The following is a 25,854-nucleotide window of genomic DNA, read 5'->3' as shown; positions in this document are numbered from 1 at the left end:
GTGCAGGGCGGCCTCGGGGCGGCAGCAGGCACCGCGATGCCCGCGCAAGGCACCGGCCGGGACCGGCTGGGGCGCAGAACGGCCTCAAGGTGCCGGGGGCGCTGCGGAGTCGTGCTTTGCTAGGGTTGCCGCGCCTCCTGGGGCGCCCCGGGAACACACCTGGGCAGGTGGGGGCGGCGCCCGGGGGAGGGCTCAGGGGCGGGGCCCGTCCCCGGCCCACAAGAGCGGGTGGCCCCGCCGGCCCGCGATGCCCCTGCTGGACCGGGAGCCGAACCGAGCGCACGCGCCCCGGACTTCTCGGAGCGAGCGAGGTGAGCCCAGCCGCGTGGGGTCCGGGCGCCGGCTCGGGGGCTCTGGCCCGGGCGCGGCCGCGGGGCCCGTGGCTTCCCCGACGCGTCCGCGGGGGACAGTCCAGCCGCGGCCGCTCCGGCGTCGGGGCTGCAGGACGCCTTCCCCGCCCGGCGCGCCGGCGTCCCTCGCACCGGGGCCGGGCACCGCGGGCGCGAGAGGCATTGGTCAGAGTCAGGGTCTGCGGCCACATCTCGCCCTGCCTCTCCTGCCGGCACCTGCCCAGCCCCTGCCGGCCCCCGCCCCTCCTGGACTTGGTGGGGCACATGGCCTGACCCCGGCTGTTCCTCTTAGCCTCGGACTCTTGCTTCTGGGGAGGCCGTGGTTGCAGAAAGAAGCAAACACTTGAAGCGAATTGGTTGGATTCTCTGCGGTGCTTCAGCCCAGACTGCCCTGGGACAGATGTGGCTTCAGCCCAGGACGGCACCCGGTTGCCCGGGGACAGGGGCAGGGGCTGCAGAGGTGCCAGGAGGAGCCCAGGTCTGGCGCCCGGGGCCTGAGGCTCTGTCCTGTCACTGTGCTGAGGGGGTTCGGGGAGGAGGCAGTAAAATCCGGGTCGCGAGCCAGTACCTTGACACTGGGGAGAGAGTTTTTTGAGTCCTTCTTACACTCCTACGCTAGTTACCTAGCCTAGCCCCTCTGTACCTCAGTTTCCTCCTCTGTGAAATGGGTTAGTGCGAGTAGCTTACATAGTTACAATGAGGATTAAATAAGGTAAAGTGTATAAAGGACTGAGTAGGATGCCTCGGAATACAGTAAGGGATCAATACCTGATAGCTGCTATTTTTTTTTTAAGATTTATTTAAAGATTTATTTATTTATTTATTTATTTATTTATTTATTTATTTATTTATACAAGAGCTGGGGTACAGGCCAGAGGCATGGGAGGGTGAGAGGATTCACCAGAGACAGAGTGGGGAACAGAACAGGCAGAAGGACTGAAATACACTGCTGAGGGGAGCAGCCGGGGAGACAGGAGAGGTCTGCCGCACCATGTGGGTTGCTCCCTGGCTGGATGGGAATCAAGCCAGCACTATAGAGGCTGCGGACAGCTTCACAGTGCTGTGCTCAACCTGCTGCGCCACTGGGGAGGCCCACCTGATAGCTGCTATTATTGCTGTTGTTGATGTCATTATTTTATTTATATCATCATCATCATCATCATCATCAGAGTAGTAGTTGTTTGACTAGTAGTTGAAGTAGTATTTCAATTAGTAGTTGGAGATATGGCCTCCTGGGTTCAAGTCCCAGCTTGACCACTTTCTAGCGTGAATGTGGGCAAGTTCCTTAAGATCCTTAACCCCTCAGTGCTGTTTGATCTGTGTAAGGAGGGGAAATAGTGCACCTGCCTCCAAGTTGGTTGTAGACATGGAGTGAGTTAATACCTGGAAAGTCAGTGCTGTGTGGCCTCAGATTTAATCAAGAGTACAACCTAGCTAAGGACAACTTTGCTTTGCCTTGAAGTTAAAATGATAATTGTGATGAGCAAGACAGGTCCCCGTCTTTCTCATGCGGTTTCACCTACTGACATTGGCAGAAGATCCTATCAGGTTCATTGAGACCAGGGTAAGGGGCTGATGGGGCAGAGAACCCCAGGAGTTGTTTCAGCGAGAAGGTGGAGGGCCGGAGAGCAGGTGCTCCCAGAGTCAAAGTTTCCATTGACTATTTGCAACAGAAAGAAACTTCCCTGGGGTGCAGTTTCACTTGATAGGGAATTGAACGTGGACTTGAGTTTTAAGAACAAACAGCAAACTCTTGCTAACTTTTGCACTTTGGGATTGTGGTGAGAGAGGTAAAGATAAATGATAAAAATGAAATAAATTCCTCCTGCCTAGAGGCTCAGATAAAACTTTAAAAGCCAGAGATGGCTTCCCCATCCCAGCAAGATCGTATAAGTCTGCAGTTTGCAGTGGTTTGGCTGCCTCTAGGTGCCTCACCTCTGCCCCAGGACTCTATTTCCTTTGCCTCAGAAACCTGAAACCCACTAGCATAATAAATTTGAAAACCTCTTGCCTTAAGCCAGCTCCCAATTTTGAATCACATCCTACAGAGTCAGATGGAGAGAAAGTAGCTCCTCAATTTCAGAACTTCTGCCTCAACTTGATGGAGCCCACTCAAGTGCTTGTAGCAGACACAGAAACACCAGAGGCCTGGAGACACCCTGAATGTCCTGCTCCAAAATAGAGTATGCCTTAATTGGCCTTTGCAGACAAAGGGGACAGAATTTCCAAATATTGTCCCCCAGCAGTGCTCACAATTTTCAGAAAGTGGTTGTGTTTATTATCCTGAGATTGGAAGTTCAATAGCTCAGGATCCCTTCTCTTTCCGCCTCCCTTTAGCTCCAGGTGCTATTAATTACCTGTCTTAGGGAGAGGGTAGCACCCAGTACAATACCAGGCCCCTCAGAGGCATACACCGTCATGGTTAAGGCTGCCTGTTTCCAATCCAGCTTCCTCACTTACTAGCTGTGTGATATTACGTAAGTTACTCCACCTCTCTGAGCTCATTTTCCTTCTCTGTGACGGAGATAATAATAGCATGCCTACCACCTGGGGCTGTTGAAACATGAAATGTAATATATATAGATCATGTGTGTATATATAGAGAGACTGTGTCTATTTATGAGCTGATCAGACTATAACCACAAGGTGAGATCCTACTTACACCATGCACACACGTGTGGATTCGTTCATTTCTAAAAGGTGTGTGATTTCACATCATCCAGTTGCTGTCACTGAGGTGCATCACGTACATTGGTGAACAGGGTCATTTGCTTTCCAACACCCTCCCCTAAACTAAGCTGTTATCAAATCAAAGCGTATTCCCAAAATTAGTGGTGTCTTAGAATCAAGGAAATATGACACAATTCCTGGCAGCTATTAAGTGGCCAGCAGTGGAGGCTATTGTATTAGATGTTCTAGAAACACTAAGGGCTTGGCTATATAAAGAGAAGTAAAACAGAAATATCCTGTTTTCTGAAAAGCAGAGGGAAAAAGGGCTGGGAGAATTCGACCAGGGAGTGACTCAACCTGACCTAAGGTGGCTGCTGGAAAGTTCTCTTGGCAGATTTATCTGTCAGAAGCCATCTGCGGGGTGCTTTCTCTGTGTCCCACGCAGAGCCAGGCACCCAGGGATCTGACCAGACAGGAATGCTCCCTTGAGGAGGGTGGGCAGTAGAGGTGATAGGGCCAGCTAGCAATCCTCTCGTCCCTGGCTGAGCATGACAAGAGGTGCCGTGGCCCTGGGGTTGTGTGGAAGGCTCCCTCTCCAGTGGTGGAGGGAAAGGCCCTTCAAACCTGTCCAGTGATTGATTCACAGGTTGGGCTGGGCCTATAGGGCTGGGCCTGGGGGCAGCTCTTTGGCAGTCGTGGTGGCCCCAAAACAAATATCCTGGAGAAAGAGCCAAGGCTCCCGAAGGCAGCCCAGAGAGCACGTGGGCTGGTGTTCCAAGCCCCCCACCTGGTGTTCCCAGCCCCGCACCTCCGGCCCCTGCCAACTGGCGGGGGTGGTGAGCTCACCTGCTTTGCTTTTCTGCCTCTCCAGCTCCCCAGTCCCATCCTCGCCATGGCTCCGGGAGAGAAGATCAAAGCCAAAATCAAGAAGAACCTGCCCGTGAGGGGCCCTCAGGCGCCCACCATCAAGGAGCTGATGCACTGGTACTGCCTCAACACCAACACGCATGGCTGCCGCCGCATCGTGGTGTCCCGCGGCCGCCTGCGCCGCCTGCTCTGGATCGCGTTCACTCTGGCCGCTGTGGTCCTCATCATCTGGCAGTGCGCCCTCCTGATCTTCTCCTTCTACACCGTCTCTGTCTCCATTAAAGTCCACTTCCAGAAACTGGATTTTCCTGCTGTCACCATCTGCAACATCAACCCTTACAAGTAAGAGGCAGAGGCAGGGACCTGGCACACGAGTGCCCTCTTCAGATGCCTAAGCCCCCGCCTGCAAGAGACAGGCTCCCACCTGCACACGTGCTTTTTAGACATTTGAATTAGTGGCCAACATTGGGAAACTGGTTCTAAATCTGTCCCCAGGTCTTTATCTCTCAGCTGCTTCTGAGGATGGACTAGTTGCTGGAGAAGAGGAGGGGGTGGAATGCAGGATAATTGGGCTTGGAGGTTGGGCATGGAATGAGCTAGAACCCCCACCACACACACACACCATACCACAACACACACTAAACCAGCTTAGCCATTTCCCCTGATCTCTCCAAGTTCACACCCTCACTCTCCCTGGAATGTGAGCTTGAAGGTGACTCAGAAGTGACACCCAGGTGACTTGCATGGAAGCATCTCAGCTGCCCCAAACCCTTGTCTGCACAAACCCAGCCCCATTAATTGAGCTCACTGAGCCCTGAGCAGGCTCAACCCCTGGCTCTCTCCCTCTTGTCTGCCACGGGACCTGTTTTAAATGGGTCAACAGAGTCTGGGTCAACAGAGTCCTTCGGGAGGGTTGTTGAAAACTGATTTCCAGGCTGATCAGAGCACTTGCCAGGGAAGGTGTGGGGATGGGGGCAGGGAAGAGCAGGGAGGCAGATTCTTTTATTTATTTATTGAAAACTGATTTCCAGGCTGATCAGAGCACTTGCCAGGGTGGGGGTGGGGGTAGGGAAGAGCAGGGAGGCAGATTCTTTTATTTGTTTGTTTGTTTGTTTGTTTGTATGAGCACTGGTTACAGTCAGAAGCGTGGGAGGGTGAGAGAATTCACCAGAGCGGGGAGCAGAGCAGGCAGAAGGACCGAAGTACACTGCTGAGGGGAGCAGCGGGCGGCAGGAGAGGTCTGCGCGCCATGTGGGACCCTCCTCCGGTGGCCGGGGAGCAGCCGGGGATTGAACCGGCACTGCAGAGACTGCGGGCAGCTTCGCAACCCAGCGCTCAACCGCTGCGCCACCGGGAGGCCCGGGAGGCAGATTCTTAAAGGGCACTAATTGGTCCAGCATCACCAGCGAGTTGGTGGCAGAGCTCAAAATCAAAATCAGGTCTAGGGGCCTCCCCGGTGGCGCAGCGGTTGAGCGCTGGTTTGCGAAGCTGCCCGCGGCCGGTTCGATCCCCGGCTGCTCCCCGGCCACCGGAGGAGGGTCCCACATGGCACGCAGACCTCTCCTGCCGCCCACTGCTCCCCTCAGCAGTGTACTTCGGTCCTTCTGCCTGCTCTGCTCCCCGCTCTGGCTCTGGTGAATTCTCTCACCCTCCCGCGCTTCTGACTGTACCCAGTGCATGTATAAACAAAACAAACAAGCAAACCAGCAAACAAATAAATAAAGCATGCCTCTATAAAAAAAAAAAAAAAAAAAAAATCAGGTCTAGGACTCATCTTCCACTTCAGAGTCTTTCTTCTCTTTCTTCTTCCCTTCCCGCCTGCCTCCTTCTGTCTCTCTATCCATTCTGTCATCACTTACTCCATGTCTACAAACTGTCAGTGTGCGAGGTTCTGGGGCATAGAACTGAAGAACCCCAACACAGTCTTTGTCTTAGTAGAGCTTCTGGTGTAGTGGAGGAGGAAAATTTTAACAAATTTAATTACACTTATAAAATTAGTAATAGTGAATTTTAATTACATGTAAATGAATATAACAAAAAAAGCTAGTTAGCTAGATGTAACTAATGCAGTGACTCGTCTCAATAACCCCATTTTACAGCTGGGAAAACTGAGACACAGAAAGGCTAAATGTCCAAGGTCACAGATCCAGAGCCAGGATGGGGAACTGGAGCCCAGTCCATCTGGCTCTGGGTGTAGACACTCATTCGCTTGCCTGCACCCAGAGCAAGGGGGGTGAGGAGAGGAAACTTAAGAGGGAGACCAGGGCCAGGTAGTGCTATGAAAGTGACAAGATGGTGTTATTGGGCTCCAGGCACCAGTGCCCGTCTCACCCTGCTGTGCTGTGGGGGACTGTCGAGGTCAGAGCTGTGCTTCTTCCCTCCCTGGCCTGCTGGAGAGAGTCAGTGAGCCCGGGCAAGCATGCTGGGTGGAGACAGAGCCTGCCCCTGGTAGAGTCCTGGGTAGCAGTTATTTATTTGTCCTCACTGTGGCTGGTTTATGGGAGGCACCTGACAGTCACCACTCCAGAAATGCGGGTTGGGGCAAACTCATCAACACACCCCAAGAGCAAGCAGACATTGGTGGAGGCAGCGAAGCCACAGGAAGTCACACAAGGGTCATAGGCCTGTACCCATCTGCTCCAGCCAGCAGTCACTGGGGGTGAGATGAATCATGAAAGACCTGGTCTCCTCCCTGTGGGGGGCACACAGGGCTGACACACACTGTGGAAAGCAGGGAAGTGCCAGCATTTTGCCAGCGGGGTTCCTGATTTGCCAGCCTCTCCCTGATTGTTCCTTCCCACCTCGGTAGGTACAGCGCCGTGCGAGACCTTCTGGCTGACTTGGAACAGGAAACCAGGGCAGCCCTGAAGACTCTCTACGGCTTTTCAGAGGTCAAGTCTCGGAAACGCCGAGAGGCAGAGTCTGGAAGTTTGGCCTGGGAGGGCACCCGGCCCAAATTCCTCAACGTGGTCCCCCTGCTGCTCTTCAATCGGGCTGAGAGAGGCAAGGCCAGGGACTTTCTCACGGGACGGAAGCGGAAGGTCAGCCAGAGAGTCATCCACAAGGCGTCGGATGTCGTGCAGATGCACAAGTCCAAGCAGGTCGTGGGGTTCCAACTGGTGAGATGCTGGTCTTCACGGTTTGGCGCTGGGCTGGGCTGGGCCGGGCTAGGGGGAGTGGGTCCAGGGACACTTCTTGCCACTCACCCCTCTTGCTAGAAGAAACACACCCTGTTAAGGTAAGCGGGCTGCAAGCTACTGAAACCCATGGGGACAATCTCAAGCAGACAAAATTGTCTTAGAAGCAACCAGTTACTCATGGAGGCCTCTTTTTTTTTCTTCAATATTTATTTTCTTTTCTTACATCATTGTTCTCCCCTCAGGTGTAGCCCAGTGGTTCTCCCACCACCAGAGCACCCAAGAACTGTCCCCCAGTCCCTTGTTCTCTTGCCCGCCCCACTCTTTGACCCCTCTTGTATCCCCTCTCTTGCTGTTTGCCTCAAATCTAGGCTCAGTTTGCAAGTTTTGTCTTTTCTTGACTTTGTCTGATTTCCCTGTAAGTGAAACCATTTGATATTTTTCTTTTTTCTTTGACTTATTTCCCTTAGCCTAATCCCTTCCAGCTCCCATCCACAGAGTCCTCGTCAAGGACAGAAGTGAGGGGAAATCTGGGGATTGTGTTGGCAAGATGACGGAGTCATTTAGACCTGCTGCTGGGTTAAATAAGCTTCAGCTCTTTCCAGTTCTTTTGTTGATCCAGTCATGAAGATGGCTGCAGATTCCATCCTGTGGCTTTCTGATAGCTCACAAAGGGCACTGCATCTTAATGGACAGTTTCACCAGACTGTATCCAAAGGGGGAAATCCCAGCAAAGCGAAATTGGGGTGCAGACAGCATCAGAAGAAAATAGCTCATAAACAGCAGACACACCCAGTGTTCCCTGCAGTATGTCCCTTGGTGAGGTGCTAGAGCCCAACTCCTCATCTCTCCTTCTTAGTCGCCTGTGAGGGACTCTGAAGAAGTAACCACTCACTAAAAGTGAAGTCAATTACCTTCCTAGGCAAGCTCAATCTGCAGCTCCTCTCCACATCTGGCCACTTTTGTAGGATGAGAACCACTTCTACATCTTATACCTTAATTGCTGATTATGATAGCTCACAGCTCCAATCACAAATTCTGAAAAAATGACCCTTTCTCTTGGCATGGAGACTTTTCAAAGTTTTCTTGGGTCCTTTCACAAGATAACCACAGGTTCTCCTTGACTCCAAAATCAGTCTTTTGATGTCTACCTTTTAAGAGTGCTTCCAAGTCCTGTGTGATAAGAACATCGAGATTCACCATAGTTTCCCTACAGAGCTCTCATTATAAAGTGATAGGTTGAGAAGGATGGCATTTTTGTCAGCATTTTATAGGTGGAACCATGGAGACAGAATGTCTTACTCAAGATCCTGCAGAGAAGCAGGATCAAAGTCTTCATCAGAATTGAGTTCTCTAGACCACGGACCCGGTGGGAAACAGCGAGGGTTAGGCAGGAATGCCATAGCAGCCCTTAGCCAGAGCTGGTTGTCTGGGGACCTGATAAGCTGGCTTTGCTTCTCACCTGGTGAGCCGGAGTGGGGAATCATGAGGGTGGGGTTCTGTGGCCTTCCTTGCTCAGCCCCTTCTTAGCCTTTGGCTTGAGGGTGAGGTCTCCTAGTCCCCAGAAGTGAGAGGGAACAAATCCAACCCCAGATATTCTTCCGCTTCCTTTGAGTATCTGCTCTCTAGAGTCTCAGCTCCCCACCCTCGCAGTCCTGAGGACAATGGCAGAGCTGATGGCTCAGTGCAGTGTCTCCTCTTTTCAGTGTCCAAACGATACATCAGACTGTGCCCTCTACACCTTCAGCTCGGGGATCAATGCCATCCAGGAGTGGTACAAGCTGCATTACATGAACATCATGGCGCAGGTGCCCTTGGAGAAGAAAATCAACATGAGCTACTCTGCCGAGGAGCTGGTGGTCACCTGCTTCTTTGATGGGGCATCCTGCGATGCCAGGTCAGGAGAAGAAGGCTTTTCTCACAGGTCCAAGGACCCATGGCTCTGAGTGCTGGCCCCTTGCATGCCCCTGTAGCTCAGCTATAGGTCTTGGGAACAAAAGGTGTTCTTTTCTGACACTGACTTTTGAGAAGCAGCTGCACAGGAGGTAGGCTGTAGGGTTGGTGAGGATGGTGTTGATGGTACAGAGTTGAAACATCCTTAAACTTACCCTTAAACTCATATCCCTGGTGGTGAACGGACAGTGATGGGACATCCTCGGGGCTCCTGCTAGTCTGCAGGGTTTACTTCATTCCTTTTAAGTACCGGCGCTCTCTAACCTTTTTGTACGTTAGTAAATACTGGACCTTGTGAAAAATGAATGACCGGGGCAAATCTGATAAGATTCCTTCTCTGAGGACCATTTCCTGGGGCTGGAAATCAGGATGGAAAGATGTCAAGTAAGAAATTCAAGAGTAGAGGGGTTTGGGACAGATGTATTGGCACAAGGAATGCAGGTCCAGATAGAAACAGGTGAGAGGATTAAGAGGAAGGAAGAAAGTAGAGCCTGGTTCTACATCAGCATGTGCCAACCTGAATGAGGGGCCTTGTTTGTCATTTATCAGAGAAAAGATTGAGACAGTGAGTCATGTCTGTCATCCATTGTCCACAAAGAGCCCTGGCCCCGTTAGCACTACCTATCCTGACTTCAGCTCAGGGGTGCGAGAGGAGTTCTCATCACAGCCCTTTCTGACTCACGTTCTTCCTCCACAGGAACTTCACACTCTTCCACCATCCAATGTATGGAAATTGCTACACGTTCAATAACAGAGAAAACGAGACTCTCAGCACCTCCATGGGGGGCAGTGAATATGGTAAGACATCTGTTTGAGGGGACAGATGGGCATGTTTGATCCTTCCAGAGTCACAGGATCGCTCTACCTGGGCAGAACCAGGGGTAGACTTTCCTTTTGCCGTGTTTCCATGGGTACCATATTGCTTCCTTCCTTATTTGCCGATGGTCTGTTTTCCTTCTTGATGCGTCCTCCTTACTTGAGAGCACAGGACATGGCTACGCTTTCTTCTTCTGAGAAACCACTCTGGTTTAAGCTGGTCGCTAGAGTGAGTAATGTTGGCCATGGCTTCCAGATGGGTTAAACCCAGATAAGCTGAACTGGAGATTAGGGCTGCAAACATCTTTATCTTGGTTGAGATAACAGGTTCAGGAGCCAGCTCTGCCACTTGATGTGACCCTGTGCACGTTACTGCGCTTCATCTCTAAAGTGGGAATAACAATGGTATCTCTGCTAGGTTGTTGCAAGGGACTTAAAAATAGTAAAGCACTTAGAATAAGGCCTGACCCACGCTATTCATCAACTTGGGTCTCCATAACAAAATAACACAGGAGACTGGTTTACACCCCAGACATGGAATTTCTCACCGTGCTGGAGGCTGGAAGTCCATGATCAAGGTGTGGCGGAGTCAGTTTCTGGCTAGGCCACTCTTCCTGACTTGCAGTCAGTCAGCTTCTCTCTGTGACCTCACATAGCCTATCCTGTGTGTGGGAGAGAGAGAGAGAAAGAGAAAGAGATAAAAACCCAGTCTCCCAACACAGTCACTTTGGAAGTTAAGGTTTCAACATATGAATTTGGGGAGGGGGGTATATCTGAGTCCATAATGCATATCATATACACATATATGCACATATATACACATTATATATATACACCATATGCATACAGTATATGTTACGTATGTATGTAATATAAACACACTAAGCTGACATGCAAGTTGTGGTTATTAAGCTAGCGAGGCTGAGATTCTACCACTGCTACTCCTACGACCACCACCACTAATACCGTGACTCCCTCAAATACTATTATTACTACTATGGGTTTTGTAGGGAAGCAGGAACTCAAGGCTGACCTAGCTAACCCACAAAAGGAATTTTGGAAAGGTCCCAGGCAAACTGAACATAATTTAATATACCGATTTAATACGCTCACAAGGAAAGACAGGGCCTGTCGTGGAAGGCCACGCCTGGGCCCCTCGTCTTTGTCACCCTGTAGCCTGTGTTCCTACCGAGTCTGCAAGAAACCATAATTCAGGGCACACGCTTCCTTGGAAGAACTAGTCCGGCAACTGGGAGCAAAGAGTTGCATAGTCCTGGTTCTGCTATCTGAGCTGTGTGACCTTGAACAAGGCGAGGAACTCACGCTGTAGAAACAGACCAGTGCACCTGCAGCCTATTGAGCGAGGGGAGAATGAGGTGAGGGAGGGTGCAGGCAGGTTCTCCCTGGGTGGCACAGCAGTGAGGTTTGTGCATTTTATTCCATGGCATCCCATGCAGCCCATGGATGCCACTGAAGGGTTTCAGAAGGGAGTGACCTCATCTGATCTCTGATTTCCAAGGTAGTCCATGGGGGCGAGACCCAGAGCAGGGGGAGACATTAGACCAGCGATCAGACACCCCATTTGTGCTTCGTCTCTCCCTAAGGGTTCCAACCTCACCAGCGCTGCATGTCCCTTGGGATGCTTCCCAGAAGAACTCCCCATCTCAAAGCACCACGTGGAGATGTGCGTCTCAGGCAGCATAGCCATTCCTTATGGTCAGCAGAGCTGGCACTGGTTTTGAGCCCTTATTTTGTGCTGAGTCCCAGGCACATGGCAGTGAGCTGGGCAGGCATAACTCTCATTGGAGAGTTTCATGTGTACCCCATGGAGAGTCTCATGCCAATTTTCACTCATTGGAAATGTCTTGAGGTTTGCAAAGCTGCGGGAGAGGTAGGCTACCCCCAGGAAATGTTTCCCTAAGCCCTCACCCACAGCAGGCTGCCTTGTCCTCACAGGGCTGCAGGTCATCCTGTACATAAATGAAGAGGAATACAACCCCTTCCTCGTGTCGTCCAGCGGAGCTAAGATTATCATCCATCAGCAGGGTGAATATCCCTTCATTGAGGACGTGGGGACAGAGATTGAGACTGCGATGGCCACCTCCATAGGGATGCATCTGGTAAGAGGACATTCTCATTTCTGCAGGCGGGTGAGGAGGACACGTTGTATTCACAGATAAACAATCTGGTGCAGCTTATGGAAAAGGGTGTTGGTTTCAAAAGGTCCCGTATCTCCAGTGGTCATTCCAATGCCTCTGTCCCTTCTGTGTGGATGAAGTAGGACAGGATGCCATATTGGGAAGGAATTTAGGGAACATTCCTTGCTGGAGCCTATAAGAAACCTGTGCAGGCCTGAGACTATTGTCAGTAATGGAAATAGAGCAGATTAACACCTTCTTCCTGGGCCACCCAAAAGCCTATGGGACATGCAGTCCACAATTTAGAGGCAAATGGAGTCACCGGGTCATCAAAGCTCTAGTGAGCCCATCACACTCCCATCGGGTTCACCTCATTTAACAACAAGTCTCTTGTGCCTCATCTTTGACCTTCTCTGACCTTCTTGGGAGCTGAGAACACTCAGACCTATCAGTGGAAGAATATCTGGGCTGCAGACGCCAATCCCAGTGAGAACAGAGGGCAGGGTGAGGAATGAGTTCTGATGTCCCTGATCGCCCCACCGCAGTTCTGTGGTTTGTAGATCTGGGGTCTTTCTCTCTCATAGAATGAAAATCAAGAACTTGTAAGAGAGACTATTGGCACAAAATATTAAACTCAAACCACACCAAGAAGCATACCAGGCAGATGCCTCTTCCTTCCATCCCTGGCCTCCATCTTCTCCACCCTCTGTCACTGTCACCTCTGTGTCTTGGCAGGGGTGTCATAGTCTTCTAGAAGCATAAGCCTTTCTCCTTCAGTGCAAAAACAAAATGCTGTTCTTCCCCATTTTTTGCTCAATCTATAACTAAGAAATAGTTCCTTATCAATCCATATAGATCTGCCTCATTCTTCTTAACTCATTGAAAATGTCTTCAACTATCCATTGTGTGGATAAGTTATTGATGAAAAATTCCCTGTCGATAGACATTAAGTCATTTCCAGGCATGACTGGAAGCCACAGTGCAATGTGACTGCTTCCTAGAAGGAAGCCAAACAGTGTGTGTCTTTGACAAAATACCCTCCGTGAGGTGGTAGCCATGTGCAGCCTCAGCACTGCATGAGAGTAGCTGTTCTCCACACTCTCACCAACACAGGTATCACCCAGCTTTTAATCTTTGCTGATCTCCAAAAGAAAAATAGTGTTTACTATAACTTAAGTTGGCAGCCCTCCTCAGCGGCATTTTCCCCCCTGCTTGTAGGGGGGAAAAAAATCTCCTTGTGGACTGTCTGGGTGCAGCTTTGTCCAACATTAATGTCCCAAATTAAACATCATGGCCTTCATCCTTACAAATGTGTTCTCTAGAGCAGTGGTTTGAAAACCTGGTTGATGATCAGACTCAGGCCTACTGAATCAGAATCACTGAGAGAAGAGTCCACGGATCTGGGCTTTTACCTGATTCCAGTGGATATTCTAAGGGACAGCAAACTCGGAGACTTCACCTTTAGAATGTGAATCTGAATGAGAGGAGAGGGCTTGTCTTTCAAGTGAAAGTGAAGCTAGGATGACACAAAATGTCTCGCACGGCCATGTGATGGCTTCATATTGGGTCATAAAGTGGGCATTGGGGATTGCACAGCCACCCACATTCAGCGAGCGTTTTCTGAGCCCTTCTGGGGTGCTAGACATGAGGACGACATCCACGTGGAAGACACTGTCCCTGACCTGTTGGGACCTAGAGTCCAGCAGAGAGGGTAACAAACAAACAAACAAACAAAATCACACAGATTCTAATTGCTATAAGTGCTGAGGAAGCGAAATGCAGGGTGCCCAGAGCATATCCTGGAGTATCTGACCTAGGGCACTTTTTTTTAATGGGGAAAGGGAGGAGTTCAAAAAATGCTTTCCTGGGGATGTGATATTTAAGTTTAGACTTCAGAAATGAGGAACTAGAATGATGGTGCTCTGGAGGAAATCTGTGGGTTCAGTGTCTCATGGTGTCCCAACAAAGGCAGCCCTGGGCAGGTCAAACCACCAGGATGGCTGTCTGGGAGCCCAGGTATCCCCCGAAGGCTTGTTGTTCAGGGACTTTGTCCCAATGTTGGGAGTTTGCTCCAAAATGAGCAGCATTGTGTACCAGCGTAGGCTGTGTGGGTGCTGATTACCCAAGAAAAAAATTTTATGTCCCAACCTGCCCAAACCATGGCTTGACAAGACTGTAGGGCCTCCCTGCAGGAGCTGGGTCATTGATTCCTCAGCTGGTTGCAAAACTCCCAGATTAGAATAGCGAACATTTTGATCCAGCATTTCCCATGTGGTTTTGACTGCCTCCTGAAGAAGGAGCTGGAATTTGTAGCACTTTCTTACCACATCCTTTTGCCCCTTCTTTCCTTCTGCCCCTCACGGTGTCTACAAACTTGCATGAGTTATAAGCTTGGAAAAGCACAAAAACTAAAAAGTTGAGCCCTCTGATTTCCTTCTCTGAACTTAGAAATACCCATCACATTGTTAAGCAAATATTTTCTTTCCAAATGGTGGATAAACAAAGACATGGGTGGGTTTTCTGCTACACCTAATTTAAGATGTACAAAATTAAGGCCACAGAACAGGGTCAGTCAGCTCTAGTTTTGATTTATGAGCATTCAGAACAACAAAAAACAGGGATTACTAAGAGGTCAGCAGGGGGTCACTAAGAATAAGTCCAAACAAGCTAGACTTCCTTCCTTTCTTATTTATTTATATTTTTTTGATAGGAGTGTTAAGTTGGTAGACTTAGTCCATTGGGTAGGCAGTTTGGTTAACAAATCTTTCTTCATTCATTGAAGAACATTGTGTGTCCAAAGCACAGGATATTCTGAGATGAATACAGTAGAGCCCCTTACTTTTAAAAAGAGATCTTACTTTTAAAGATCTTACTTTTAAAAAGAGAAAACAATACACTTTTGCAATATAGTTCCCACCTCTGTGAGGACAGAGACCTGCTCTATCTTGTTCCCAACCTTAGTTGTTAGAACATAGTAGATATTCAATAAATTGTTGGCTAGATGGGAGTATGAATGGATGGGTGGGTGGGTGGATGGTGAGGGTGGATGGGTAGCTGTCAATGGATGCCCAGACAGAAGCTGTCAGAGAAGGTTTTGTACACGATGGGTTTCTGAAGGACAAGTGTCAAACAAATAATGTCAGAAAGAGCTAGTCCAGCAAAGGGCATAACAATTACAAAGGGACTGCAGAAAAGATTTCAAGCCATGTAGAGAAACTTTTTGAAAAACCACTTTGGTTGAAGTGAAATCAATATACTGGAAGGCGCACATTCAAAGTAATTCTAGAAGAAAATGAAGACCTGGTCTGAGGCGACAGCTCCAGGGATGGGCACAGTGAGTAGTTCGAGAAAGACTACAGGATGCGAGCAACAGGGCTTGACAACTTAGGTCAGTGAGAAACGGAAGTTGGATTGATATTTAGTTCTGGGTTAGGCAGTAGATGGAGGTGCCAGGCTCAGAACTAGGAAATATAAGAGAAGGGGAAAGTTTGGGGCAGAAGATGACCGCTTCGGTTTAAGACATCCCCAAGTTGTTGTGCATTTGGGAAATCAAGGTAAAAATGTCCAGTAAGTAGATGCTATGAACCTGGAGCTCAGAAGAAAATCATGTTGGCAGGTGGCTGGAGGGAGGCGGCATCTAGTGTAATCCTAGACTTGGAAATGCCATCACCCAAGACATAGTGAAATATTCTAGGACTGAGTAGAAAGAAAATGCAGTTAGAGAGTCAGAGACAAAGGAGCAGAAACCGGAAAGAGAAAATTAAATCAAGAAAGGGCGTTCGAGGAAGGTGCAAACCCAGTGCAGTGGGGAGGTCAAGCAACACAAAGTGCGAGAGGTGCTCTCGGGGTTTGGCCGCCACGAGGTCACTGGTGTTCTTTGCCAGAGCAGTTGTCAGTGGGAGAAGCGGAACAGAAACCGAAGCACAATGGGTTCGATCGTGAACCAGAGAGAGGAAGCAGGCAAGAGCGGACAACTCCCCCTGGGGAGGGGGGGGTGTGTGTGTGTGGAGAGGGGCAGACTTCACAGCCACGGCCAGCCTGGACTGGGCACGCTTCACCCCTTCTCACGAGCATGTGACAGGGATTACGTGCAGAGGCTCTGGGGCCAGACCAAGGATTCAACACCCATCTTTGTACTTTGGTTGCATAATCTGTAACCTCTGTAAAAATGGGGATAATGATTCCATCTGTGAGAAGCACTAGCGTGTCACCCACGCAAAATATTGGTTGTTGCAATACATTTTTAAAGAAAAGAGACATAAAGGGAAGGAAAACGGAAGTTGAAGCAAAAGGAGGTGTTCAGGAAGGGCTTTCTTCTGCGACACCCTCCTGACAAGTGAGGCTTGGATTTCTTCCATACATGATGCGAAAGTCCTTGTCATCTACCAATATCTCCCCAGGTTATACTTTCCCTTTCATTTTCTTTATGCTGCCATTTCTCATGCAGAAACATGGATGTTTACATAGTCAAAATCTTTGTTTTCCTCTTTAGTCATTATGTTTATTGAGGATTTTCCCTCCCTCAGATCAAATATTGAGCTGGATTTTCTTCCAGTTACTCTATCATTTCATCCTTTCATGTGCTACATTTTTTTTTTTTTTTACTGCAGGCTGTGGAGATGGAATTTATTACTTCCTCCAAGTGTTAACAAATAGTTCTGTGTTCATAGATGGAGTAATTCTTTTTCTCGTCATTGATTAGAAGCCTATATTTTATCTTACCTAATACCTTTTTATAACGCGTGCAGTATAAAAACAGAACAAAAGAGAAAGAAAGAGTTAAACCATGCATGATACCATCTAGGCCTCGTCTTGCCATCTGGCTTTTTTCCTAAGCACAGTTCATACCTTAGAGAGGTGAGTTCAGAGCTTCTGGGCAACTTCCCCCTTCCCCATACACATACACACACACGCTCATATAAGCACATATGCACACACACACACACATTCACATACACATTCTCTTTTTTGTGCCTCTAGGGAGCAGGACAGAAGACGAAATGTTTCCCACCCTCCACAGATGAGCATTCTGGAAAGCTGACAGTGGAGGTGGGGGAGAGAAAGAGGAAAAAAGAAGGGAGCAGAGAGGGAAGAAAGGCCAGAGAAAGAGATCTGTCTAGTTCACCCAGTTGAGACTTTGAGAAGCTACAGACCTCTGTCCCCCTCAAAAAAAGGCCATCTGTCTCACCTGCCCTACCCCTAGCTGCTTCAGGAAGCAATGCGAATAACCCAGAAGCTCTGCGTTCGATCAGTATCGTTAAGAGTAAAGGGCCATTGAATACTCAAAAAGCAGAAAAAGCAAAGCAATTTCTCACAATCAGTTTCCTGGAAGTGGCCCATGGGCTGGTTCTCGATGTAGAAGGAGCCCCAGCCACCTCTGCCAGCCGCACACAGTTTATCCAAATGGCCAGTCCCTCCCACCTACATGCCAGGGCAGGTAGAGCCTGTAGCTGATACCTGGGCTCTGGGGACAGCTCAGCCAGACCTGGGGACTCAAAGGAGCCCAGGGACCCTGCTGCTTGGAATAGCTTACAGAGTGGCACTGAACGGGGGTGCCCTCGAGGGAAGGCACTGCTCAGACTCTCTGTGCCCCAGTGCCCAGCCCAGCCCTGGCGTGTGCTAGAAACTCTGTTTGCTACCCAGCTATTAGAGGGATGACATCTGTTTATTCTGTGCCGAGATGGCTCTCTTTTTATTGTTAATGGGGAGGGCAGTCCGCCAGGCAAGGTGAATATGTCCGTCTGTCTGGGATGTGGCGGGTGATCTGTTAGAGTGGGTGCCCTCGCTAGAAGAGAGGCGCACACCTGCCCACTGCTTTCCTCTTTGTTTGCTTCTGCTGTTTAAATATTTTTAAATGAACGCCCGTCAATTACCTGGAGGTACTTGCAGTTAATTGAGGGAGGCTAATGGGTCAGCAGATGAATTACAGTATAAACAGAAAGGGATTACAGCCACTTGACATGTCTGCAGTTTCTACCTGCTTGGAAATTCTTGATTCCTTTCTTGCTCCCAACTGTCTTTCTCTCTGTCCAGCCACTCGTCAAAGAAAAGAGAATTTTCTTCCCTCCCACAAACCTGCCAACCATTTCGCCTGTACCCCACACTCCAGACAAAACTGTGCCCCCCGCCCCCTGGAGCCTCGCCATAAGCTGGTCTTGATTGGATATTTTATCTGTCATCGATCCACCTCCCACTCCTTCCATGTTCTTCTTTGTCTTGTTTATTCACAGTGACAAATATTCAGCTGGAGCCAAAGTTAGCGAACCACATCGAAATGTAATTTCAGAAGGTTTTCAACCACAAGTTATGAGGGCCCTACATCTGCTGAGCTGGGCTTCCTTCTGTCCTGTTGGGCATTCTGTTGCCCTCGCGAGGAAAGGCAGTGTCTTCCAAGTCAAACTCTGGGGCAGAAGATAAGAGGATCCCCAACTGGGAGGATCCAGAGCCCCCCAGAGAGCACAGTCACTGCCTGTCTTCCCAACCCCCCTGCGTCCTCCCTGGGGATTCTCCCACAGCTCCCACCATTCTGAAAGCCAAATCCACGCTCCTCAGCACGGCATAGGACACCCACTTCATCTGACCTTGACCTTCCTCTTCGACGTCATCACTAATGACTTCTCTCCCATTTGCCATGGTCCAGCCACACCCTGACCCTCACCCACCCCTAGTCTTGGCTGCTCCCACTGCTCCATCCTCTTCCTCCATTTCTTTGGCAAGGCCAGCCCTTTCTGGCCATTTCACATTGAGCCCCCCTTGTCCCTTTCTCAGAGACCTCTCCCCAAACGATCCTCTTGGAAAGACTCCCCTCTACCCACCCCTCCAACCTCTCTCTCCAGTTTCTTGTTGGTTGATTGATTTGCTGGTTCCCCTGCCAGAATGGAAGCCCCACGAGAGCAGGGCACTTGTCTATTTTGATCATTGTTGACTCCATGGTGGCTCAACCAGGAGAGGCCAGGCACCGGGCAGGTGCTCAATAAGTATCTGTGAGTGATTTACTAGGCGAGCGGGGGTTCATGACTAGCCAGGGCTGCTAGCAAAGCAGCCGCTCTGGGCCGGGGGAGAGAGGGCTGAGCCTGCGCTGCTCTCATTGCAGACTGAGTCCTTCAAGCTGAGCGAGCCGTACAGCCAGTGCACGGAGGACGGGAGCGACGTGCCGGTCAAGAACATCTACAAGACTGCCTACTCCCTGCAGGTATGGTTGGAGGGGGCACCCAGCCCAGTTGTGGCCTGGCCCCAGGAGACCAAGCTGTATGTGGAGGCAGGGGTGTGTCTGAGACCAGGAACTCAGTGAGAATCCTTGGGGTTCATCCAAAGACCTCAAGAACCGATATGCCAGCTGGTTCCAGTCCTCTTTACTCCGTCTGTAACCAGAGCTTAATTGATTCATTGCGTGGAACACAATGTACAGCTGAGACAAGCCTGTTTCCTAAGTGGGGCTCGGTGAGCGAGGGACAGGAGTGGAGCTGTCTGGGAGGGGTGTTGGCTTCGAGGTCAAGGGCGTCCAGATCCATGTGCACCCCTCCCCCTGCTCTCTCCCTTGCTGATGGCCTTGGGCAAGTTGTGTCAGCCCCCACAGGCACACGAGGATGTGGTTTTGGCTCCGGGCTGCTAGGGGTCCCCTCCAGGCTGCACACCTGGGCTAGATGATGTTAAAATGTCAGGGAATTGCACAAGAAAACTCAGATTTCCAGCTTGTCTTGAGAAATGAGAGGTGACCGTGTCGGGTCCATGTTCCTGCAGGAAAAATGGGGGTGGAATTGGCCCCATTCACAACGGGAGTATTATCAGGATCCCCACGGTCCCCACTATTCCCTAGTGTATTACTTACCTCTCTGGCCCCAGTAGGCATTTGAATTTGTCTCCTTTGCATGTAGTCATCCTGTCTCATGTTCTGAGAGTCTGCCAGCCGAACAAAAGGGCCAGGCTCCCCTCTGCTGAGTCCTCCAGCTTACATCAGAGCTGAGCTGAGAGGTGGTGGAGACACCGAGTAAAAAGAGACCATTAGTCAGAGACCATCTACTTGTAAGAAATAGAAATAGAATCAAACTGACTTAAAAAAAAAAAAAGTCAACTCCTGCATAATTTTTAGTGAGAGGCTATCAGGTACAAACACTTTATATACTATTTCTTCTCACAACAACCTCATGAAGTAGGTATTAGTATACTGATTTCAAAGAAACCAAAGTATCAGAGATGTTAAGAAACTTGCCTGAGGTCACACAGCTGAGAGGTAGAAAAGCTTGGATTCGAACCCAAGCAGCCAGAATTTAGAGTTCCTGTCATTAGCTTTTGTGTTGTAAGCTTCATGCAGCTTGTGGCAGTTTATGGTCCCCAAGGACTCCGTGTGCAGGGCATGAACCTGAGAACTGGAAAGTTGAGAACTATTTGTTTCTCTGCTTCTTGGCATCTCCTCTAGCTCTCCCAGCTCTGCCTGGTCTCCACATCTCAGTTAGTCTAAATTCTCAATAAATGTTCTAGTCTAGTCCCTTTGGAGTGATGGGCCACTCCTGGCCCAGTTGGAAATGGCATAAAAAGCCAATTTATGTGGTCGTTCAAGGAGCAGGGAGGATAACCTCCCTTCTTGCTGACAGTGTGGAGGGGGAGGTCTCTGGTACCCAGATGCAAAGTGATTTCTTTGTCTCTTTCAGATCTGCCTTCACTCATGCTTCCAGACAAAGATGGTGGAGAAATGTGGGTGTGCCCAGTACAGCCAGCCTCTACCACCTGCAGCCAACTATTGCAACTACCAGCAGCACCCCAACTGGAGTAAGACCCATCCCTGGCCCTGCACACCCCCTGGAACCCAGAGCTCCTGGGTGCCTGCCAACTATAGCCTTTTGCCTGAGAGAGGTATTGGTAGAGAGATTAGCAAGAGTTTCACTTCTGTTGTCAAGCCTGGCTTAATTCCCAGTTAAGGATCAAATGCTACGCTCCAGCCTGTGCTAAAAGCTTGATCACCCCAGTCAACTCCAGGAGGTAGGAAGAATGGCTGGGACCCTTTCATGGAACAGTTAACCGAGGCTCAGAAACATTCAGCAACTTGCCCAGGGTCACACAGCCAGGGAGTAGCAAAGCCAGCTCCAAACCAAAGGCTGCATCCCTACCTCACACCCTATGCCTCCACAGTATTCTGTCTCACGACATCCCAAAGCAGCATTTGTTTCCAGAGAACCATTGTTTGTAGAAAGCGGGAGAAGAAATTTAAAGACTAGGGGGGCACCCCTGGAGACCCCCAAGCAGGGCCCTGTGGCTGTGAAGTTCATAGTGCCCTCACTTTGCCCCTCAGTGTACTGCTACTACCAGCTGCACCAGGCATTTGTCCGGGAAGAGCTGGACTGCCAGACCATTTGCCGAGAGGCCTGCAGGTGAGCAGGTGGGAGGGATGTGACCAACAGGGCCAGGCTGGACCAGGCTGGGCCACCCATGCTCACTCTGCCCTTTTCCCCTTAGCTTTAAGGAGTGGACACTGACCACCAGCCTGGCGCAGTGGCCATCTACAGTTTCCGAGGTAAGTTGTTTGGCCCACTCTTCACCTGAGCCCGCAGCCTGGATCTTTGTTGATATCCTGGCTGTTCTGTCTGGCCCTGGAGGTGATCCATGGTCAGGGGGCTGGGGCAGGTAGGGGAGGGCAGAAGAGCTGGCCCTGGCCTCTCTGCACATCCCCAGGCCACCCCTTCTTTCTCCATCACAGAAATGGCTGCTGTCTGTTCTTACCTGGGATCAAGGCCAACAAATAAAGAAAAAGCTCAACAAGTAAGGTGACCCCTGCCCCTAGTGGCCCTAGGGCCCCCAGCCTCTGCATTGGCCTCCTCATTGCATGTCCTCTCCTTTTCATTCACTCATTTCTTTATCCAGCAAATATTTATTGAGCTTGTACTGTGAGTCAGATGCTGCTTGAGGCCTGGGGCTCTCAAACTTTGACCATGACCTAGAGCATGAAATTACTTTCTCCATTGGGGCCCAGTGAATATATCACTGAACTAAAGAGCCCCATGACCATGCATGGGACATTCAGGAGGCTCTCAGCCACGGCTCACTAGGCTAGCCAAACCATTTGCTCTCATCCACAACCGCTCACAGCCATGCTCTGATCAATTTATGTCCATGTCAGTTGTTAAAACTTCTGAATAGCTCTGTGAAGACAATCTGATATTTTCTATTGTATTTCGGTTTGTAGAATGTACTGCTCAGGGCTTCATCGGTTTCATTTATTCATTCATTCACGGCTCCCTGATGACCAGATGAAATACTCCTCTGAGGCTTGAAGCTTCTAATCACACTTGAATTTTTCACATAGAAGTTCAATTTCACGGGATATTTTAGCAAAAATCAGCCAAGTCAAAGTTCAGGGACCTCAAAAGAGACAAAGGTGGGAGAGGACAGTAGAACAGCCATAGGAACTCACCCCCTGGCCATCCCCACCATCACAGCGCCCAGCACTGGCCTGGCCTCCAACATGGACTGAGTAGCCACGGTGTAAAGTGGAGGGAGAAGCAGGGGAATCCAGCAGACATAGTCCCTGCCCCCAAGATGCTTACAGTCCAGTAATAAACTTTAAGCAAACAATTACAACTGATTAAACCAAAGATTGCAAACTGGTGACTAACCCCTAGGCCAAAAGTAGCCCATTATCTCTAATTTTCCCCAAAAGATCAAAAGTTCCAGCAACAGCAAATCTCTATTCTCGCACAGTATACCAAACAGCCGAGCAAGAGCTGCCCGACTAGAATACACGTGAACTTTCCAACTTGCCACAGTTCTACCAGGAGGCAATTTCATGGTTAAGCGCATGGACTCTGAAGCCACATCTAGCTACATTTGAATAGTGACTCTGCCCATATGGACTGTGTCGTCTTGGTTAATTTACTTAACGGGTGAATGGAGATGAGTAAAGCATCCCTACTTCAGAGGGGCATGAGAACTAGATGAGTTAATGCACGTAAGGCTCTTGAACGGTGCTTGACAATGCAGGACATGCCCAAAAAATGCTAGCGGCTATTATGGTTATTAATTATTTACATTATACCCAGCCTACCTTGCTCATTTACAATGCCTGTGTGACTCCTGTACTTATTTGAGATTGTAATCAAATAATCACAAATCAAGGTTTAATGAAGAACGGGGTGCATGGGAGGATAGCTAGGTGGTCTGACTTGGTCTGGAGGTGGCTAAGTGGTTTTTGAGGGAATGAATGGCCTGTACAACCAGGCCCAGGCTGGGGTTCTGCTCCAGAGGGCAGAAAGAACCTCCCGGACTAGATTCTGAGACCCTGTCGAGTTTAAAGCCTGGGACATGCTGGGGGTGGGCGAGAGAGAGACAGCCATGCTGAAGGGCTGCTGTTCTGGGAGTCCCTGACTCACCTGCACCCTGCTTGTTGGAATTTCTGCAGAACAGACTTGGCCAAACTCTTGATATTCTACAAAGACCTGAACCAGAGATCCATCATGGAGAGCCCTGCCAACAGCGTGAGTGGCTTCCTTCTAGGACCTGTGCTGGGTCTATGAATATGCACATCTGCCTGGCCCCGGGGGAGCAGAGTCAGGTCCTGGGGATCAGCCAGAGTTAATAGGGCTGCCAGAGCGGGTGGCAGAAGAGGGGACAAAAAGTCTGTCTGCTTCTTCTTCCAAACCTGTTCAGGGCCAGGGCTAGCTGGTGACTCCCTTTGGAACTGGGGGTCCCTGACTGAGGTCAACCTGGACAGGGTGTCCCTCTTGATGGTGTGGCTTGGCCTCCCTTGCAGATTGAGATGCTTCTGTCCAACTTCGGTGGTCAGCTGGGCCTATGGATGAGCTGTTCTGTCGTCTGCGTCATTGAAATCATCGAGGTCTTCTTCATAGACTCCCTCTCCATCATTGCGCGCCGCCAGTGGCCGAAAGCCAAGGAGTGGTGGGCGCGGAGGCAGGCACCTTCCGGTCCTGAGGCTCCCCCTGGGCCCCAGGGCCAGGATAACGAGGCCCTGGATCTAGATGATGATCTACCCACTTTCACCTCTGCTTTGCGCCTGCCTCCAGCACCCGGGGCCCAGGTACCGGGCACACCACCCCCCAGATATAACACCTTACGCTTGGAGAGGGCCTTCTCCAACCAGCTCACAGACACCCAAGTGCCAACCGAATCCTGAGGCAAATGGAGAGAAGAGATAGAATCGGGACTCCCAGCCACGGTCTGAGAATTGTGTCACCTGGACGCAGAGGGGACCCTTTGCAGCACCTCCGGACTTTTCAGAGACATTGACAAAGTCAGCTTAGACAAGGTGGTGCCTGGGTATTGGGGGGTCCCTGAGAACCCTGCCCAGCAACACTCAAAGCCTTCCAAGAAGAGATAGACCCTGCGGCCCCAAACCCTTAGCTCATCAGCTGCGGAGAGAGGTGGGGCCGAGGAGACAGTGCCAGCCCAGACAGAGACCAGAGTGAAGCCTGATCGAGTTCTTCGCCAGAACTTGAGAGAGAAAAACTCCAAGCTGTGAGCCAGGGGTTTCGCTTAGTCCCCAGCCTGGGCTTCAGCCCAAGGATGTGACTTAGGTATCAAGGCCAGAAAACAAAGCCTGGTGCCAAAGACAGGAGGACACGCCCGCCCTGGAGCTGTTTGTAAATCATCTGTTTTTAGTCATTGACATTGGGGTGAGGTCTCTGTGCCCTCAGGCAGGGAGCTGGCCCAGGTCCTTGGAATGTGCAAGGGGAGACTGCAGTGGCCAGAGGTCTGTGACCAGGGGGCCTCACTCTGCAGGAGGGGGTAGGTCATGTCCTGATGAGCTGAGCCTAGAGCCTCTCCCCAAGCAGAGAAGGGCAAATTAAAGGGCATTGCTGGGCACCCTTCCCAATGGTAGTCCAAGGCATCTAGGATTGTCTCCTGATAACCCACCTAGCTGCTCTCCCTCTAGGGTGGCCCCCTCAATGAATGGCCTGCCCTAACCCACTAGCCAACCTCCGCAGACAACCGGCCATGTTCACGCCATCAAATGGCTCCGACTTAACAGCTAACAGACATTAAGCACGTGGGGGGTTTTCAGCCAGAGCACCTGGCTGATCCTGACCTAAACGCTTGCAGGTTAGCAAACCAGGGAATTAGAAACGAGGACCTGACCCACAGGCCAAATCCCATTTTGTAAGCCATGACCTAAGAATGTTTTTTTCCCACTTTTAAGTGGTTTAAACTATTTTGTAACTCATGAAAATTGTATGATATTCAAATTTCAGTGTCCAAAAATAAAGCTTTATTGGAGCATGGTCCCATCTGTTGATTGACATTCTGTCCGTGACTGCTTTCACGCTCAGGACGGCCGGCGCGGTTGAGCAGTTGCAAGAGACTCTTTGGCCCACAAGGCCTCCAATATTTACTCTCCACTCCCCTACAGAAAAAAAGCTGCTGACCCTGATTTACCACACAAAGTGGGTAAGATTATCCCATTTTATGAATGGGAAAACGGAGGCATGGAAAGGTCAAGTTCTTCCTTTGGAAGTTGCTGACTAGGAGTCAGACTCCAGAGCCTGTACACTTCATCAGAAATATATTCTCCTACAGTTCTGGAAGCTAGAACTCTAGAAAGGGTCCTGCCGGCCTAAGACCAAGGCATCCAGGCAGGATTTATGCCTTTTGAGGCTGATGTCCGTTTGGGTGGGAAGAGGGGTAGGCTTCACACCTGGCTGAGGGACAAACCGACAGGCCTGCATTTCAGGGCTGCTTCTGGCATAGGCTACTGCTGGGAGGAAGTCATCTCAGGAAAGAGTAGGGCTACAGGACTCTGCCTGGATTCAGGAACACTTGGTCCCACCCCAAGCCAGGCCAGGTCTGCTCTAATGGTGCCTTCTGCTGCATGTAAGGGGGTGGGGTGGGGCTCTGCTCAGAGGCAATGCAGACAGCAGGGAGGTCACTGTGACCCCAGGCTGGTTGGAGCTCCCCTAAGGAGTGGACTGAGAAGCCAGG

The 25,854-nt window shown here is 50.2% G+C and overlaps 1 protein-coding gene across 1 annotated transcript; it reads left to right on the top strand.

Moving 5' to 3' along the window:
- The first annotated feature begins 249 nt into the window (after positions 1-249).
- Positions 250-25,152, top strand: SCNN1G (sodium channel epithelial 1 subunit gamma). The gene is made up of 13 exons (XM_037507425.2): positions 250-311; positions 3,892-4,229; positions 6,697-7,006; positions 8,731-8,921; positions 9,675-9,775; positions 11,750-11,913; positions 19,025-19,123; positions 20,580-20,697; positions 21,218-21,296; positions 21,382-21,439; positions 21,623-21,684; positions 23,321-23,396; positions 23,672-25,152. The coding sequence occupies exons 2-13, from the start codon at positions 3,913-3,915 to the stop codon at positions 24,050-24,052; spliced, it is 1,956 nt and encodes a 651-aa protein (XP_037363322.1). The 5' UTR covers positions 250-311; positions 3,892-3,912; the 3' UTR covers positions 24,053-25,152.
- The last annotated feature ends 702 nt before the right edge of the window (positions 25,153-25,854 follow it).

The sequence above is a fragment of the Talpa occidentalis genome, unplaced genomic scaffold, assembly GCF_014898055.3.
Source record: "Talpa occidentalis isolate TD23 unplaced genomic scaffold, MPIMG_talOcc4v2.1 talOcc4.12, whole genome shotgun sequence".
In the NCBI taxonomy this organism is placed as follows: domain Eukaryota; kingdom Metazoa; phylum Chordata; class Mammalia; order Eulipotyphla; family Talpidae; genus Talpa; species Talpa occidentalis.
The sequence above is the reverse complement of the archived record's forward strand: the minus strand, read 5'-3'. Positions and strand labels throughout refer to the sequence as shown.

Bases quoted from the DNA above. Each gene is read 5' to 3' on its own strand.
- SCNN1G (XM_037507425.2), top strand. From the start codon at position 3,913: ATGGCTCCGGGAGAGAAGATCAAAGCCAAAATCAAGAAGAACCTGCCC. The intron at 7,007-8,730 runs GTGAGATGCTGG...TCCTCTTTTCAG, and splicing joins AGGTCGTGGGGTTCCAACTG to TGTCCAAACGATACATCAGA. The intron at 23,397-23,671 runs GTGAGTGGCTTC...CCTCCCTTGCAG, and splicing joins TGGAGAGCCCTGCCAACAGC to ATTGAGATGCTTCTGTCCAA.